The sequence below is a fragment of the Clinocottus analis genome, unplaced genomic scaffold (assembly GCF_023055335.1).
Source record: "Clinocottus analis isolate CAN_PGR_092001 unplaced genomic scaffold, fCliAna1.0.p SCAF_2, whole genome shotgun sequence".
NCBI classification, from domain to species: domain Eukaryota; kingdom Metazoa; phylum Chordata; class Actinopteri; order Perciformes; family Cottidae; genus Clinocottus; species Clinocottus analis.
The window spans coordinates 2,065,462-2,085,461 of NW_027175931.1; the positions used below are offsets into that span (position 1 = coordinate 2,065,462).

A 20,000-nucleotide genomic window follows, 5' to 3' on the forward strand; every position below is an offset into this window, starting at 1 on the left:
AAGTATTATAAATGAACAATAAAAAGAAACAAAGTGGCACAAGAAGGAACATCCTGTGTTCTCTGTCTCGGCTCAGTGGAGCCTGTTGTTGCGTCGTCTGGCCAGCAGGGAGCAGCGCTGAGCTGCAGGAGCAGAGAGGACCTCGAGGAGGGGGCGACGCTCTGGTCCCCACAGTGTGTGTGTGTGTGTGTGTGTGTGTGTCTGTGCTCAGGTGTGTAATCTCCGGGCCGTCAAGGAGAATCTTCTCCGCCTCCGTCAGCTCGCGGGTGCAGCTGCTTTTTTTTATTTAATTTTTTATTCATTTATTTATTTATTTATTTTTGCCATTTCAGATTCAATATACATTTTCGGCGGCGGTGTCGAGTTTAACTCTAATTTGTTTTCCCTTTTTAAAAAAAAGGAATTTCATTTGATAATCGCAAACAATTGAATTTCACGTGGATATTATTATTATTATTAATAATATTATTATTAATATTGTTAGAGGGAATGAAAAAAAAATACTGCCTTTGATTCTGAGACTGACCGACTCCAATTGAAGCCGACGCAGTTAAAAAGGCAAGGATTACAGTGTGTGTGTGTGTGTGTGTGTGTGTGTGTGTGTGTGTGTGTGTGTGTGTGTGTGTGTGTGTGTGTGTGTGTGTGTGTGTGTGTGTGTGTGTGTGTGTGTGTGTTCGCAGCGTAACGAATTCTGTTAAAGGAGCTCAGCCATGAGAATGGACATAAAAAATTCAGCTGACAAGAGGAACACACACGCACACACACACACACACACACACACACACACACACACACACACACACACACACACACACACACACACACACACACACACAGGACCAGTGCAGCTTTATTCCTCACATGTGACTCTGATGGGATTTGTCAAAGTAAATTTACATCAACCCACATTTTCTCTTTTTCTTCTTCTCAGTTTTGATTTAACTATTTTTATATTGCACATTAATTTGTCTAAAGAAGACAAAAGCAAAATATGTTGTTCTTGTGGTGTGTGTGTGTGTGTGTGTGTGTGTGTGTGTGTGTGTGTGTGTGTGTGTGTGTGTGTGTGTGTGTGTCTGTGACATCAGCAGAACGACACTGAATGATAGCAGCTGGAAGCCTGTTTCGACACACACACACACACACACACACACACACACACACACACACACACACACACCGCGTTTCGCTTCAACAGGTGTGATGTCAGCAAGAGCTCAGCATGGCGCCACATGTTGCCATGGTGACCGACAGGCGCCTAGCGACCAACAGTTGGTCACATGCTCCTGTCTTCTGTCTCACACACACACACACACACACACACACACACGTATATATACACTTACATTTACCTGTGTGTGTGTGTGTGTGTGTGACACCACGCTGACGCAGTGTGTGTGGTGTACAGACGTCATTCACATGCAGATACCAGCCAAGTCCAGGAAGTAATACAACACACACTGTGTGTGTGTGTGTGTGTGTGTGTGTGTGAGGGAACTTTCACTTTAATATATCAAGTAACCAAGGAGACCTGAGCCGCTGATCAATATTTGATCCTGAGCCACTCGAGCAGATTGTTGTAAAAGACACACACACACACACACACACACACACACACACACACACACACACACACAGGTTGCTGGTGTTCATTGATTTGTCGTCTCAACAGCAGTTCGGGCCCAGAGCAGCAGTAAAATGATGACATCATAGTTTTGGTGCCAGACGGTGACATTTCACTTCCTGTCGTTTGTTTTTTAACATTTCATGACATTTAATTGAGTCTGTGTCATAAACATATTAAATACAATCAAAAATGTATTTATTTAAATGACGAGGAATGCTGCAACTCGCACAGCGAAGTAGCAGATTTCCCAGCATGCATTGCTTAGGAAATCTACATAAAGACAACATAGTTGAGATAAATATGAAACTTAAGTTCAGTGGATTCGCTTTCAAAGAAGGGAAACAATATAATCTGAGTTATTATTTGTTTATTTGATGAGTTGATGGAAAACTGGAACTCTTAAGTTTTTAAACAGCATAGTAGCAGATTTCCCAGCATGCATTGCTTAAAAAATCTACATAGTTAAGATGCATATTAAACCTAAGTCCAGAGGATTCGCTTTTTTAAGTTGAGCCAATTTAAATGATTAAAAAACGGGAAACAATATAATTTCAGTTATTCTTGCATTAATTCCTAATATTGATTTTTGTGTTGTTTTTTTGTCACATCCCATCACGCACAACAAAAACAGATCAGTATTTAACCCTTTACGTCAGAACCTGGTGACAGTCGTGTGGTTTCTCCACACTGGCACGTTAAGCCACGCCCACAGAGGCTGACCACGCCCACAAAGACCGAACACGCCCCTTGAGGCCACATTCACACGTAGCCGTGTCTTTACAGAAATTAATATTTCAAACATAACCTCATACTCACGATATCGTTTTCCCAAAAAGTTTGTGTTGACATGAAAGACGCCACCGAGCGCCGTCATGACTCCTCCACACCTGCAGGCGGCAGTAGAACCAGGAGGGTTATTTCATTTCCTTCCCTGTGTTTCATTTCCTTCCTTTCCTTCCCTCCTCCTTCCCTTTGCTGTCCAACTCGTCTTCCTTCATCCTCTCTGATGAAACACTTTCCCCTCACTCTTCTCTCACCTCCCTCCTTCCATTCTTTTCTCCACTCTGCTCTCTTCACTTCCCTCTCCGTCTGCCATCCATCACCTCCTCCTCCTCTTCCTCCTCCCCTTCTTCCTCCTCTTCTTCCTCCCCTTCCTCCTCCTCCTCCTCCTCTCCACTGGGTCTCCCTCCCTCTCCATCCATCTGAGCCTCCAGTTCTGAGTTATTACTCTCTAATCATCAACACACACACACACACACAAAGACGACAGTCTGTGTGTGTATACTTCATGTTTACTTTTATTTTTTACCTCCTCTTCCTCTCATTCACACATCTTCTTCCTCCTCTTCCTCCTCCTCCTCCTCCTCTTCCTCCTCGTTCGTTGCACTTTGCACATCAATCACTCACTAATAACGTTGCCGAGAAAAAGAATGAAAAGTTTTTTTTCTTTTCTTCTTGGATTGTGTCGGGAAAATAATACAAAAAAAGAACTGACCATACGTGTAACACACACACACACACACACACACACACACACACACACACACACACACGCTGTGTTAACGTGTCATGTGGTCTCTCTGTCCTCAGGGTCAGGGTATCCGTATGCTCTGCCAGCGCCAGCCAAGGACTTACTCTCTGGTAAACAAGCTAAACCAAAAACCTCCGTATCATCCCCCCCTTAACCACACACACACACACACACACACACACACACACACACACACACCCTCTCAACTACCAGCTGCTCCCTTCAGTCCTCGCGCTGCAGCTAATACTCTGCATTGCTGTCCCATCATTAACCTCCGATAAGTGGCCAGCGTGTGTGTGTGTGTGTGTGTGTGTGTGTGTGTGTGTGTGTGTGTGTGTGTGTGTGTGTGTGTGTGTGTGTGTGTGTGTGTGTGTGTGTGTGTGTGTGTGTGTGTGTGTGTGTGTGTGTGAAGTCTGATCCTGCAGTTTGCAAAGACACACACACACACACACTTTGTGGCTTCATATTAATCAACAGCCAACATGACAAATGTCTGTGTGTGCATATTATTCCCGATCCGCTCGCTGCCAGAAGGAAAAGACTAACTCTCCCAGCTCGGCCTTTTTACAGCTCGCCCCCAGCCCTAATGGAAAGTAATAAAGAGCTCTGTGTGTGTGTGTGTGTGTGTGTGTGTGTGTGTGTGTGTGTGTGTGTGTGTGTGTGTGTGTGTGTGTGTGTGTGTGTGTTAGGGGAGATGAATGGCTCTGATTAGGACGCACAAGCTGCGGACAAGTCTGATGATCAATGTCTCTCTCTCCTTTCCTGCTGCTTAAAAACAGATGAATGTGTCACGGACACAAACACACACACACAGACAGACACACACACACACAGATGCATGCACGTTAGTTTCTTTCATCGTGCGTGTGTGTGTGTGACTTTTAATACTTTTTGTTCCACTAAAGATCGATGATGTTTTCGCTTCAATATACCGTTTCCATATTTATGAATACACACACACACACACACACACACACACACACACACACACACACACACACACACACACTCTGCTGCTAACCTTATATGTGCTGTGTGTGTGTGTTACTGTCAGTTATAAAGAATTGCAAATGCATGTGCCACGAGAACTGCTCTGAAATTGGTTACGCCACGGTATGAAAGTGTAAATTGAAGTGTGTGTGTGTGTGTGTGTGTGTGTGTGTGTGTGTGTGTGTGTGTGTGTCTGCAGAGCAATGCGGAACGGAAGTGCTGACTCGGCAACAGCAGAGATGGGAGGGTGAGGGAGAGAGAGGGAGAGAAACGAACGGATGCAGAGTGGAAACGGAAAAGATGGTTTGAAGGAGGACTCTGAGGGAGGAGAGGAATGAAAGGAGAGAGAGGGAGGGAGGGGAGGGCAAGAGCACTGGGGATTGGACAGGGAGGAAATCAATTGAGAAGGAGAGGGAGGGAGAGAGGGAGAGAAGCAGTGCAGAGAGTCGGCAGCAGGTCCTTTTGGCTTCTGGTTCACCGGCTTTCATCCAGGAAATGAAACGACGACCTCTCTCTCTCTCGTGTGATCGGGCTACACACACACACACACACACACACACACACACACACACACACACACACACACACACACACACACACACACACACACACACACACACACACACACACTTGCATTGATGGACTCTCACTGTCATCATCAGTGCCACCATCTGTCGTGTGTGTGTGTGTGTGTGTGTGTGTGTGTGTTGATGCAGAGTTCATTTTTTCTTCCTCGTTATCGTCTCCGGTGTGTTTGTCTGTCGCTGATCGTAAAATAAAAAGCAGAAGATCTCATCACACACACACACACACACACACACACACACACACACACACACACACACACACACACACACACACACACACACACACACAGTTTGTCTTCCTGCTCGTCCGGATGGAAAACTGAACATTTAATTGTTAAATATTTTAGTTGATGAGAAACTTTAGATTTTTGTATCACTCCAGTTGGCCGAGATTATTATTATTATTATTATTATTATTATTATTATTGTCCGGTATTATCTTGTTTATTGGTATAAATGTTGACACTATAACAACAAGACTTTGCAGCTGCTTCGACTTTAACAAAGTTCAAATGTATCATTGCATTTGATTTTGTCTTGTTTAAAAATATACAATTAAAAAAATTAAAACAATTTTTAAATAAATAAAATTTAAAAAATGCATAAACCAAAATAAATACTAAAAATAAATACATAAAATAAATACGTTAATTAATAGAAAAAAATAAATGAAAGAAATTAATTAAATATTTTAATTAATTTATGGTGAACAATAAATAACTATTCGATTCATGAACTCACAAATAGTTATTGATATATGCTTTAAAAATGTTGGAAGTGGTTTACTACTTTTTCTTTAATATATAAAAGTAACTATATGAACAGTTTGCTCTATTAAAACAATAAAACAAGTCCGGAGAGGTGGAGGGGAGGCCAGCCGTCATAGTGGAATTAGCACGTTAGCTCGCCGCTACTTCAGTAGAAGTTAACTCCGTAGCCACGCCCACTTCTGTCGGGTTGGATAAGAAAGTTGTTTCCTTGAAGGCAAAAGTTTGCAATCAGTTAACTCTGAATTCAGTGGCACTAAAACCCTGAAACCTTTCTTCTAGTTGATGCTGAAGTATTGATCTTTAGGTGTGTGTGTGTGTGTGTGTGTGTGGTAGGTTTGAGATGATAAGCTGTATTGATCGACGGGTTCATGGAAAAGTTTAGTGCTCAGACTCTTGAGTTGAAATCCAGTCGTGAGGAAGAAAAGTTCTGTATTGAAGCTCGTGGTCAAGAAACCAGCAGGTTCAGATCAATCTGACACACACACACACACACACACACACACACACACACACACACACACACACACACACACACACACACACACACACACACACTTGTGCATATTTCAAAGGATATTGAACACTTCAGTGCGCAACGAATATTATAAGCAGAACAAAGTGATGAGTTAGTCGAGAGTATCGACAGCAGAGAAGTCAAGAAGATACACAAGTGAAGCTGCATTCTCTCTCCTGACCACCAGGGGGCGACTCCTCTGGTTGTATAGAAGTCTATGCTTCATGTGTTAAAGCTGCATTCTCTCTCCTGACCACCAGGGAGCGACTCCTCTGGTTGTATAGAAGTCTATGCTTCATGTGTTAAAGCTGCGTTCTCTCTCCTGACCACCAGGGGGCGACTCCTCTGGTTGTATAGAAGTCTATGCTTCATGTGTTAAAGCTGCATTCTCTCTCCTGACCACCAGGGGGCGACTCCTCTGGTTGTATAGAAGTCTATGCTTCATGTGTTGTAGCTGTTGAGCAACATCAAATATCCAGAGAGACGCAGAGGCCGCTTTTACATAATAACTCTGGTGTGTGTGTCTGTCTGTCTTTTGTGTGTGTGTGTGTGTGTGTGTGTGTGTGTGTGTGTGTGTCGCCATTCCGCCTCATTAAGCCGACATTGTTCTGCAGCCATAAGACGGCTGTCGCCGCCGCCGCCGCCTCTGTCGCCCAACGAGTGATTGAGTGCGAGGCGTTGATGCTCGCCCGGCGCCGTACAGCTCATTTACATAAACATCACCTCCTTTTACATCCCATTAGCATAGACAACGCATTAACAGCGAAGAGCGGAGGCGGAGGGATGGATTAATGAAGGGGGGAGGAAGGGGCGATGCTACAGTTAGAGGAGCCATCGGATGCGTTCGGCGCCCGAGGAAACGTTTACAGATGCTTTGTTGGTTTTATTACCCCGGCGACGTCTCTTCCCCGTCTTCAGGGGGCAATTTGTCCTTTTCGATTTTCCCCCCTTTTCTTCTTTTCCACTTAACTCTGTTCTCTCCTGTGCTTCATTATTTTTTTCCTCTCTCCTATTTCACACTGAATACCTGCAGCCGCACGAACAGCTCGTTTCCCCACAGTGATTACATTCAGGGGGATCGGTTGGTTCACGCGGGGCGAGTTTAACCCCAGAGGGGGCGAGTAAACCACACTCAGGGGAGGGTAAAAACCACTATGGGGCGAGTAGACCCCACTATGGGGCGAGTAAACCCCACTATGGGGCAAGTAAACGACACTCAAGGGGGGTAAAAACCACTATGGGGCGAGTAGACTCCACTATGGGGCGAGTAGACTCCACTATGGGGCGAGTAGACCCCGCTATGGGGCGAGTAGACCCCGCTATGGGGCGAGTAAACCCCGCTATGGGGCGAGTAGACTCCGCTATGGGGCGAGTAGACCCCGCTATGGGGCGAGTAAACCCCGCTATGGGGCGAGTAGACCCCGCTATGGGGCGAGTAAACCCCGCTATGGGGCGAGTAGACCCCGCTATGGGGCGAGTAGACTCCGCTATGGGGCGAGTAGACCCCACTATGGGGCGAGTAGACCCCACTATGGGGCAGGTAGACTCCGCTATGGGGCGAGTAGACCCCACTATGGGCGAGTAGACTCCACTATGGGCGAGTAGACTCCACTATGGGCGAGTAGAGCCCGCTATGGGGCGAGTAGACTCCACTATGGGGCGAGTAGACTCCACTATGGGCGAGTAGACTCCACTATGGGGCGAGTAGACCCCACTATGGGGCGAGTAGACCCCACTCAGGTGAAGTAGACCCCATTTTGGGCTTTTCCAGTCAACTCCAAGGCTCTTGTTTGTCTCGTCGGCCATTTGCAAATCCTGTACGCGCTCACATCCTCATACAAATTTGTTTTTGCACACAAGATCATTTATACGATATAAAGTGTTTCTTGATCATCACCAAATGGTTTGTGACCCTTTGAACCCCAAAACTGTTTATCACGGTCAGAAAACTGTCAAAAAACATAACCATCAGATTTCAATCTTTCCCACGGTCCTTGAACACATCGCGTTCCATCGGGAAAAAGTCCCCGAATCTAAGCTCAAAGTTATATTTCATCAAAGACGTTTTTTTTTTTTTTTTTAAATCTTGCCCTAAATAAACCGTTTGAAGTTTACAGATGCCGTAAAAAACATTTCATCTTGAGCTCCTCGGCGCAACTAGAAGCCGTGATCGATTCTGCTGAAACCGACAGTCACATGACCAAAGATCAGGAGAACTTTGACTGAACTTCCTGCTGCTGAACACAGAGAAGTTTGTGAACCGCCTGTAAACAATATCTGGATGTTTATTGTTCAGCTGTTGATTATAATTCCTTTTTTTAAAGCTTAAACATGTAGTTTAAAGCGTATATGCACATTATTTAGGTTGATAGTTGATATTTAATTGTTTGATAATTGACTTCTGGTCCATCTTTTAATATTAAAAGACATTAATGTATTGAATTAATAGTATATATTGTCATTGACATACAGCATGACCTTTATCGGCATAGAGGATTTAACTCCTTCTCTACTATGTACTATACGTACAGTTTCTATGTACTATACGTACAGTTTCTATGTACTATACGTACAGTTTCTATGTACTATACGTACAGTTTCTATGTACTTTACGTCCTCTTTATCTTTCAAAGTTCCCGTGTAAAGAGCAGAAGAGCTGAATGGCCATATTTGCCCGTTAACTGTGTTAATGCTAATCTAATTAAGTTGGTGGTCTCAAACACAGCCAGGCATTTCTAATTGAATCGCTCTCGTCCGCATGAATCTACATAATACATGTGGGAGCACACGCACAACGGGAAAAAAAAGAGTCTCGGCCTGATTGGCACGACTGTGCAAAATTGGTGCATTAATGGTAATAAAAAAAAAGAGTCTGTTTTACCCTTTTACACTTCACACAGCTGTCACCTTGCATCACAAATGAGGGGCTGATATTTGAATAATTGGGTTTTATGTGGGAGCGGTTGCAGGGAAATCTGATTTTTCTCCGAGCTGTGTGTGTGTGTGTGTGTGTGTGTGTGTGTGTGTGTGTGTGTGTGTGTGTGTGTGTGTGTTCACTTTGTCTATATCCTGCTCTCTTTGCAGCATAATCGCACTAGAGTTGAACCGTTATGCTGTTTCTTTTATAATGCACTCTTCTTTTATTATAAACAACTTATTGGTTCTTCAGTTTATTCTCCTTCTGAGATGATGTGTGGTTCAGTTTGACGTCTACAAATGATCAATATTGCCTCTGAGACACTTTTTTTCGATGTCAAAATGTCTTCCGTGAGTGTGTAGAGATTGAGCCCTGCAGGTGACAGGTGTAGTATATGTACGGTACAGTTGTGAAGCTAGCTTTAGCTGCTATCAGTTAGCACTGGGCACCATACCAACACCAGTTTATTTTAACATTATGTGAGAGAAAAATACCCAGAAGTATCCAAATCCTAAAATAAATTAATAAAACATTAGAATATTTGCACGCCATTTTGTCTGAAACTTAGAAATATTTGAAAGAAAAACATCAATTTATATCTGATTTTCCTTCACGTACATATTTATTATGCAGATTTTATTTTACCTGGAATGTTTTTGTTTAAATTAAGAAACAGAATATTAGTTTACATTAATAGAGTAAATATTTCAGGATTACATTCCTATAAAGCACCTCGAGCTTATAAATATAGAATACTTAATTTACTGCAATGATCCTCATTATTATTATTATTATTATTATTATTATTATTATTATTATTATTATTATTTTACCAAAATAAAAAATACCTGATTCAATACAAAAACGATTAATACATTATATTGTTCATACCAAAATAAACACAATAACTCAGCGTAAGCGGCATCCTGACATATTTTCAAACTGCAGTTCCTCAAACGGCCACTTGAGGCCAGCTCCAGAAGCGAGTCGATCCCATAGATTTAAATGTTAAAATACCTGACTTTAGAGTAAAAATAAACACATTTACACAACTCACCTGTTTGAATTACATCAAAGTTCGGCTTATATAAGGTAAGTTACTTTTGAGTGACAGGTGGGTGCTGCGACGGCCGGACACGCCCACTTTGAGCTTCACAGCAGCTTGTCAGGAACACTGCAGTTTATTATTGCCAAAGCCAACCTGGGTTAGTCTCAGCAGGTACATGGACATCTTGCCTCCTGCAGAGGAGAGAGACGGGCGAACGAGGATGGAAAGAATGTCGACAGAGATGGAGAGAGAGGAGAGAGAGAGAGAGGGGAGAGAGGAGAGAGAGGAGAGAGAGAGAGAGGGGAGAGGGTAATGAAAGGAGCGAGTGGAGGGCAGAAGATAAGGCCTGAGAGAGGGAAGATGAGAGGTAAAGTCAGGGGATGAATGTGATTAGCAGAAAGGAGGAGGAGAGGAAGGAGGGAGGGAAGGAGAGAGGGAAGGAAGGAGGGAGGGAGGGGTGATTGGATCAGGGAGAGGGGGATGAAAGGGGAGAGTGGTGCAGAGGGTGAGTCAGAAGGCCAATGAGAGTGATTGGGAACGAGCGCGCTGCTTATTGCAATGCCATGAGGAATTGTGTGTGAGTGTGAGTGTGAGTGTGTGTGTGTGTGTGTGTGTGTGTGTGTGTGTGTGTGCAATGCTGAAAAGCTATTAAGAGCCAACTAAATGACATCTCTGAAAAGACAAGAATACACACACATACACGCACACACACACACACAACCACGTACAAAGCCTTTCTCAGACTTGTCACATAACTGTCTGTGCAGCGATAGAAAGCAAAGGCCAATCTGTGTGTGTGTGTGTGTGTGTGTGTGTGTGACAGCTCCCGGAGGTGTTGATTGGGGGAACAGCAAGTGTGTATCTGCATCTTTATCACACACGTTAAGTTCCTCGTTTCAGTGTTTTGTCACACGATGTGTTCAAGGACCGTCGTTAAAAAAGATAGAGAATCTGACCATGATGTCGTGATTTGTTGTTGTTTACAGCTTTTGGCTGTGAGTGGAGGGATGTTTGCTCCACTAGGAGAACGCAGAAGAAGATGGAAAACCCTTTTTTCCCTGCCACATTACTTAAAGGGACAGTACCCACATTACTTAAAGGAACAGTACCTACATTACTTAAAGGGACAGTACCTACATTACTTAAAGGGACAGTACCTACATTACTTAAAGGAACAGTACCTACATTACTTAAAGGGACAGTACCCTCATTACTTAAAGGAACAGTACCCTCACTACTTAAAGGAACAGTACCTACATTACTTAAAGGGACAGTACCAACATTACTTAAAGGAACAGTACCAACATTACTTAAAGGGACACTACCTACATTAAAGGCACAGTACCTACATTAAAGGCACAGTACCTACATTAAAGGGACAGTACCTACATTAAAGGGACAGTACCTACATTAAAGGGACAGTACCTACATTAAAGGGACAGTACCTACATTACTTAAAAGGACAGCACCTACATTACTTAAAGGGACAGTACCTACATTACTTAAAGGGACAGCACTGGTGATTTAAAGAAATGGAAGAGTGTCTTTATGATTCATGATGTGTGCGTCCTAATCACCATCAAACTCTTTGTTTGTGTTGTTGTGTTAACCTGTTGTTGTGTTAACCTGTTGTTGAGTTGCGCTCGCAGGTGAGTGAAGCAGAGCCGACCGGGCTTCGTGCATTTGTGTGTGTGTGGCTTTGTAGTGCCTCCATTTTGTTGTGACTTTAATGTGCCGTGCGTTTAACAAAGTGCTGAGTCATAACTTCTGCTGGGTAGTAAAAGTAATAACACTTTTATTTCTTTTTTTCAGCATTTGGCTTCACTACAGTCGCTGGCTTTCCTTTTTTGAATACATGAAGTTATATTTAAACGGCAAAATTACCACAAAAACACACTTAGTCACTTTCCTTTAGAGACATCTGTCGTCGTTTTGGCTCCATTTGAACAAAAGGAAACAGTTCAACTCTTAAATCCTTGAATATGTCGTTCAAACATCAGGTAATTTCTTTAATAACGACGTCCCAATTACTCTGAGATATTCACAATCTACTGGAGGGAATGGTCCCAATGCAATCTTCAATTACACAGCTAGTTCATTATTGTCATTTTGGTGAATTGCCCCTTTAACAACAGCTGATTTCATAAAAAGGAACATGTGTATTTGTAGAGCTCTCATAGTTCCCTGTAATAATGTATAATATAAAGATAAAAAATACACAAAAAGCAACACATTTTGCCGATAAAGAGAGTCAAAGTACCAGAGATTGTGTTGCATTGACGCTCATACGGATCACAACAAAGTTAAAGCACCTTCAGGATGTTTCAGCAGCAACAAACACAGCAACTGTTGCCTCGGTGAGAGGTTCTCGGGTGATGTAGTTGCATTGTGTGGTTGTTGTGTGACTGTGTGTTGTCGTGTTCCCCTGCAGTCTGCACGGTTCGCTGTCAGAAGTTCCTGATCTCGCGGGTCGGGGAGGACTGGATCTTCCTCATCCTGCTGGGCCTCCTCATGGCCCTGGTCAGCTGGGTGGTGGACTTCTGCATCGCCATCTGTCTACAAGGTGAGGGAAGGAGGGAAGGAAAGAGGAAGGGAGGGAGCACCTTTTGGTCTGGGTCCTTTCAGAAGAGGAGGATGAATTGTTAGAAATAAAGAGGGGAAGGAGTTATTTATGAGCGATGATTCATGGCCTCAGACGGAGAGAGCGAGGGATTAAAGGTCGGAGAATAGAAAAGGTGGAAATGATGCAAAGGTCAACGCAAGAGATGTCAAGATGCCAGAAAAACAAAGACCGGGCATCGAATCTGACTCTCCACCAGGGGGCGACTCCTCTGGTTGTATAGAAGTCTATGCTTCATGTGTTAAAGCTGCATTCTCTCTCCTGACCACCAGGGGGCGACTCCTCTGGTTGTATAGAAGTCTATTCTTCACGTGTTAAAGCTGCATTCTCTCTCCTGACCACCAGGGGGCGACTCCTCTGGTTGTATAGAAGTCTATTCTTCACGTGTTAAAGCTGCATTCTCTCTCCTGACCACCAGGGGGCGACTCCTCTGGTTGTATAGAAGTCTATTCTTCATGTGTTAAAGCTGCATTCTCTCTCCTGACCACCAGGGGGCGACTCCTCTGGTTGTATAGAAGTCTATGCTTCATGTGTTAAAGCTGCATTCTCTCTCCTGACCACCAGGGGGCGACTCCTCTGGTTGTATAGAAGTCTATTCTTCACGTGTTAAAGCTGCATTCTCTCTCCTAACCACCAGGGGGCGACTCCTCTGGTTGTATAGAAGTCTATGCTTCATGTGTTAAAGCTGCATTCTCTCTCCTGACCACCAGGGGGCGACTCCTCTGGTTGTATAGAAGTCTATGCTTCATGTGTTAAAGCTGCATTCTCTCTCCTGACCACCAGGGGGCGACTCCTCTGGTTGTATAGAAGTCTATGCTTCATGTGTTAAAGCTGCATTCTCTCTCCTGACCACCAGGGGGTGACTCCTCTGGTTGTATAGAAGTCTATGCTTCAAATTATGGTCAATTAGAGTCAAACAGACCCTAAAGCGTGTCAAAACCTCCATAAAACGTGCCTTCTTTGCTGCGTGTTGTGTATTTGTGTAACAAACTCTTTGAAGCCTCTTGTCGGCTGCTCTGACCCACTTAGTCTTTCTAGTATTGAGTTTAGTGTAAATCTGTCAGAACCCGTCGGTGGAATATACGAGGGCTGCAGCTCCCTCGGACCTCTTTCATTTAGACGTCCAACACTTCATTTATTTATTTTCCCTGCGCTCTATAAGTTAAACTCCGGAGACATCCGCGTGATATTTCAATCCAAACAGGACGTTGGGTCTCGGCCCGACAGGACCTCGTAAAGAGAGAGAGGTTCGTTCAGGACGGAGCCCCCGGGACGCTCGTCCAGAGTCACTGCCGAAGTTTTCAATGCGGCGCCTGTGGTGACCGAGATAAGTTCTTAAAGGGGAAGAAGCGAGGAGAGAGCGGGAGGGGGGGGGGGGAAGAGGAAGTGGAGATGACGGGAAGAGGAAGTGAGACAAACTAAGAAAAAATGGGACTGAAGACTGAGAGAAAGTAGTCGAGGTGCATCATGAGAGGAGAGGAGGGCGTCTTATGGCATCAATCATTTAGTGTGTGTGTGTGTGTGTGTGTGTGTGTGTGTGTGTGTGTGTGTGTGTGTGTGTGTGTGTGTGTGTGTGTGTGTTCTCTTGGAAAAGCCAACTTAGTCTTGTCAGTTCCAGTTTTGGTGTTCAGTTATTTTAATTGGTTACAGAACATGACTAACCACCTGTACTGAAAATAAGACGCACATGTACACACACACACACACACACACACACACACACACACACACACACACACACACACACACACACAAATGTTTCCTGCCTTTAAGCGGTTTATGTGATGGCTCTCATGGATGTACATTCAGCCCTATGTGTGTGTGTGTTTCTCACTGTATCTCTCTGTGTGTGTGTGTGTGTGTGTGTGTGTGTGTGTGTCCACAGCACAGAAGTGGATGTACGGGGGTCTGGACAGTAACGTCTTCCTGCAGTATCTGGCCTGGGTCACCTACCCCGTGGTCCTCATCACCTTCTCTGCCGGCTTCACACAGATTCTCGCCCCTCAAGCTGTTGGTATGACCACACACACACACACACACACACACACACACACACACACACACACACACGTGTATAGCGGCTCCAGATGGTCGTACCCCGGCGCCTTCAGGCGCCGCATAAGAATACAAATGTCCGTGTGAGAAAACAATAAAAATTGAAAAGGACACCGGTTATAATGTCGAATGCGTTTTTACGGCCAATAAAAAAGGAAAATACAGATTGTTTAAAAGTCTCTGCAGATGCACATTCATCAGATTTATTACGTCCTGACCTGCGGCAGCTTTATTTTACAGAGTAACAGGCGCTTTACGCAACCGTCAAAAGACAAACGCGTTCAAAGTCATCGGAGAGAAAAAAGCGAGAATAGAAAATATAAAAAACAAGATGAAAATGGAATAAGACGACCTGCGACGTAGAATAAATCAGAGCCGTTGCAGGACGCGGTTCAATAAAAGTCTTCAGAGTGAGGAGTGACTTGTTCCTGGTGCCGCCTCAAAACTCGAAGGCCTGAATTATAAGATTATATAAAATAATCCTTCATTCGTCCCACAGTGGGGAAATTGCAGATTACAGCAGCAGTGCACACAAGAGATACATAGTAATTAAAATAAAATCAAGCAATATTAATAAACAGTAATAAAGAATACAATAGCAACATTCAATGTACAAAGTATATAAAAAGTACTTGAATGTATTCTATATTGCCCCAGATGAGCGTAAATAAAGTGGCAAAGTCATTAAATAAGTGTTTGTGGTCGACTGTAAACTCAGCTTGTTATGCAGCCTGACAGCAGCGGGAAGGAAGGACTCTAAAGATTGCCTCCTACCTCCTCCAACCTTCCTCCTACTTCTTTGTTCTTCATCCTCTCCAGGACGTGAAATGAATCCCTGATAGCTTTCCTAATAGCTTCTGCCACGCTTCTTTTTTATTATTTTTTACAGTAAATCCTCTGAGTTCTCCTCCACGCGGTGTTTTGCACCTTTTTAAATGTACCGCAGGGGTTTTGTCAGGTTAGTCAGAATTCAGGGCGGCGTTCCCCCAGACGCCTGCTGAAGCTGAAGGAAGTCTTGACTGTCGCTCTCGCTAACGGAGGCGAAGGAGACGAGCGCACCCCGGAGAATCTGAGGCATCTTCTGGTGTTAAAGAGATGCAACCTCGCTGTCTCTTTCAAGCTTCACCTCGCTACACGTCTGTTTCAGACCGTGCTGTAGCGAGGAACGTTTAAAAAAGATAAATATATGTATATATTCATACTAATAAGACACTTGTCCCATTTTGTAAAACTCAACTCGCAGACGGGGAATCAGTGAGCTGCATGCAGTGATGTTGTACATTAAAAACATCCCAAAAGATGCAACAAAATGCGTATGAGATGATGAAATGATGGGCGTTGGAAGCTGACGTTCTGGTTGCAGAGTTTTACCATCTGCAGAAGTGTTTTACTAAGTAGAATGACATTAACATTTGCCATGTAATTGTTATCCGTCAGTGGCATTTCAATTAGGAAATGATATTCTTGCAGAGGGGAAGGTCTCCAGAATTAAAAGTGCATATCTTTGCAAAAAAAAAAAATCCCATTTCCAAAGTGACTTAATTATCCAGAGAGAGTGTAGAATTTAGTCCAAAAAGCAGTGGCAGACACTTTTTAATTAATCCAGTATTTCAGTTCACAGTGACATTGCGAGAAAAAAAAGAAGCAAATTAGCATGCGTTTTTTTGGGGGGGTTTATCTTAAAGGGAATAGTCGGACATCTTGGTTTAAATATGTTCAATGCTGTCTCGCTTTCTTGCTGAGAGTCGGACGAGGAGAGGAACGATATCCTTTTTTAAAGAGGAGAGGGATATCAAGTCATCCATGCGTTTCCCAGGGTGTTGTAATTGATGTGGTGTCAGTCAGCCACTCAAACGGTGTGTCGCTCCATACGTTTGGTTTCTCTGCAAGTTGTCGGTCTGTGCTCCTCTGCAGGTTCAGGGATTCCTGAGATGAAGACCATCCTGAGAGGCGTTGTGCTGAAGGAATACCTCACCTTCAAAACCTTCGTGGCCAAAGTCATCGGCCTCACCTGCGCTCTGGGCAGCGGCATGCCCCTGGGCAAGGAGGTGACACACACACACACACAGCTTTAGCTTTTAGGCTACGGGGTCTGAAATGCTTTTATTGTATGCGATGGACTCGTCACACGATATATCACGATATTTTTGCAACACGATATATTGTGCTACGATATATCACGATGTATTGCGATATGATATATTGCACCATATTGCGACACAATATATTGCACTACAAAATATCGCGATATATTGCACTGCTACATTTTGCACTATAATATATCGCGACAGTGCAATATGATATATTGCGATATATTGTACAAAAATATATTGTGATATGATTATTGCCGTGTACCACCTGGATAGTCATCACGATCACATATTGACGATAACTCAGCAGACAAATTGCATCCAAACTATTTTAAAAGGTATTTGCATTACACTTTGAATGAGAATAATAATATTCACGTTATTTTCTGTCACTGGATACTTATCTACTGAGATGCCCTCACCACAACGTCATGTGAAAACCAGAAAAGACCAGAATGGGAAGATGCTGGAACACGATGTGACAAACACGTGCACACACACACACACACACACACACATGCACAGAACAAGTTGACAACGCTGTCAATCAATACATGACTCATTTGACAAGAGACTAAATACAAGCTGCTCAAACGTTTGAGGGAAAAATTAATGGGAAATGACTCATACATGCTTTCATGTTTGTGTGTGTGTGTGTGTGTGTTGTCTCCTAACACACTCCAGCGTTTCCATTGGAGAACCCGCTCACGATGGCTGACTGTGTGAAGCGACATAAATGTTCGGCCTTGCCTTTTTATGTTGGCAGTGCCACCGAAAAACACGAGCGCTGACCGGTGCGCCGCCGTTGTGCCGACACGTTTTCAGTGATTCACAGCGTTAAAAAAAAAAAAAAAAGGAAAATGCCCGCGATGTAAATACAGAACCCAGACTGGCACCAAGCTGCCATCTTGGGTTTGAACCGCCAGCCGCAGGATAACCAGCTGCTCGGCCATCGCGCTCAGAGCGAGCAGGTTGCGACACTGAAGCGAAACGCCCTTTTCTCTCTCCGCCGATACGCTGACGACACACAGCTGTGTGTTTCAGTGACGCCGCGGGTCGTGAAGGTCGCCTCCGCGCCGGCCTGGATGCTTCAGGTCCAGATGCTTCAGGTTTAGATGCTTCAGGTTTAGATGCTTCAGGTCCAGAAAGTTCAGATGCTTCAGGTCCAGATGCTACAGGTTCAGATGCTACAGGTTCAGATGCTACAGGTTCAGATGCTTCAGGTCCAGATGCTTCAGGTCCAGATGCTTCAGGTCCAGATGCTTCAGGTCCAGATGCTTCAGGTTCAGATGCTTCAGGTCCAGAAAGTTCAGATGCTTCAGGTCCAGATGCTACAGGTCCAAAAAGTCCAGATGCTTCAGGTCCAGAAGCTTCAGGTCCAAAAGGTCCAGATGCTTCAGGTTTAGGTTCTCCAGATGCTTCAGGTCCAGATGCTTCAGGTCCAAAAGGTCCAGATGCTTCAGGTTTAGGTTCTACAGATGCTTCATGTCCAGATGCTTCAGGTCCAGATGCTTCAGGTCTGGGTCTAAACAGAATAATACAAGCTTGTCCTGTTCTAAGCCGACTGAGAATACTGTTTTTCTGGAGTGTGTGTGTGTGTGTGTGTGTGTGTGTTCATGTATAATCTACAGCACATCACAGTTTCTCAGTGTTTTTTCTTTCCTCCTTTTTTTTTTCGCAAAACAACATTTCCAGGTAAGACTGGCATCCCCCGAAAGACTGCATAGCCTGAAGACATTCTGAGAGGAAAATATCACACACACACACACACACACACACACACACACACACACACACACACACACACACACACACACACACACACAGGCCCTCTCGGCTGCGTAGCGGTTTCACACTCAGCCTCTCTCTTCTAATCCCGCCGGTTCTTCTTTCTCTGAAACTTCCTCCCCTGAATCTTAATCTTCACTGCGGTTCTTTTTCAGAGCGGTTCGCTGCTCTCGTGCGACACAAAAAAAACACAAACGGGAGAGTTTTGAGTTTTAACCGAGCTCGACTTCTCCACACGTGAACCTGTTTCTTTGTCCCTTCTCTCCTCGCCAGGGTCCGTTCGTGCACATCGCCAGCTTGTGCGCCGCTCTGCTCAGCAAGTTCATGTCTCTGTTTGGGGGAATCTACGAGGTGAGCTTTGTTCTTTCCCTTCATTCGTTCTCATTTTACCCGTCGATGCTCTTCCTCTCTCCATCCAAAAACTCTCCATGAACAAGAAACCGCTTGCCGACCATCGGCTCGACTCTCGGCGACACGTCTTCATCCGTCTCGACGCGAACTTCAGCCGCCGGCGTGCGCTCGGAGCACAGTGTTTTAAAGAATATGATTGAAGTGTCGAGTGTAGTGAAGCGGAGTCGCTCTGCTCTCTGTGGCGAACGGGCTTTTGTAAAGGAAACTGGAATATGTTCAGTACTGGAGGATGAGTACAATCTTTTTTTTTAATACAAAAACACATTAAATATATATATATATATATATATATATATATATGTCTCTACACTTCATTTATTACATTTTTTCAAACTAAAAGTTTGGCCTTTTTTTCCAGTTTGTGTGTCGTGGAGACACATGTACGACAAAAAGAACAAACAAACATCACACGGTGCTCAATCCGAGGAAAAAAAGAGAAAACAAAAGAGCGGAAATAAGGATAGTAAAAAAGTAAAAGTCGGGTTATAAGCCGCTACTACCTTTGCTAGCTCCCCGCTGTAGCCAGCTAGCACTGCTGCTAACCAACCGCTAGCTCCCCGGGTTGACGCCCGACTCGGGCAGCGGGGACACGGGCAGCAGCGAGCGGGGAGCTAGCAGCAGCGCTAGCTACAGTGTGGAGCTAGCAGCAGCGGGGAATGAGCAGCAGCGCTAGCTAGCTACAGCGGGGAGCTAGCGGCGACAACCGCTGACGGTAGTAGCGGCTTATGACCCGACTTTGACGGTAATAAATAACAGAGAGCGCAGCAGAAACACGGACATCGCGTGTTCGGAACAGAAGTTTCCTCTTTAACTCGACTCCAGTGCGTCTCTGCTTCGATTCCTTGGTCATCAAACATTGACCCGAAAAGCAGAGTGAATGATGAAGAGGAAGGTGAAGCTTCCAGCTTCCCCCCCGACTGTTTGAAGGAGAGGAAGGGAGGAAGAGAGAGATGATGACAGCAGGAGAAAGAAGAACAGAGAGAATAACTGAGGAGGAGGAGGAAGAGGAGGAGGAGGAGGAGGACCGGTCGGGGCTTCACTTTCTTTTACGTGAT

General features: G+C 44.4%; 1 protein-coding gene across 4 annotated transcripts in view; it reads left to right on the forward strand.

The window, feature by feature from the left end:
• LOC137790227 (chloride channel protein 2-like) overlaps positions 1-20,000 on the forward strand; it is an 85,941-nt gene that overhangs the window by 25,982 nt on the left and 39,959 nt on the right. For all 4 annotated transcript variants that reach the window (XM_068584231.1, XM_068584232.1, XM_068584230.1 and 1 more), the window contains exons 3-7: positions 3,215-3,265; positions 12,413-12,544; positions 14,487-14,615; positions 16,571-16,704; positions 18,808-18,885. In XM_068584231.1, coding sequence (XP_068440332.1) covers positions 3,215-3,265; positions 12,413-12,544; positions 14,487-14,615; positions 16,571-16,704; positions 18,808-18,885 — 524 coding nt within the window. The remainder of the gene's footprint in view (positions 1-3,214; positions 3,266-12,412; positions 12,545-14,486; positions 14,616-16,570; positions 16,705-18,807; positions 18,886-20,000) is intronic.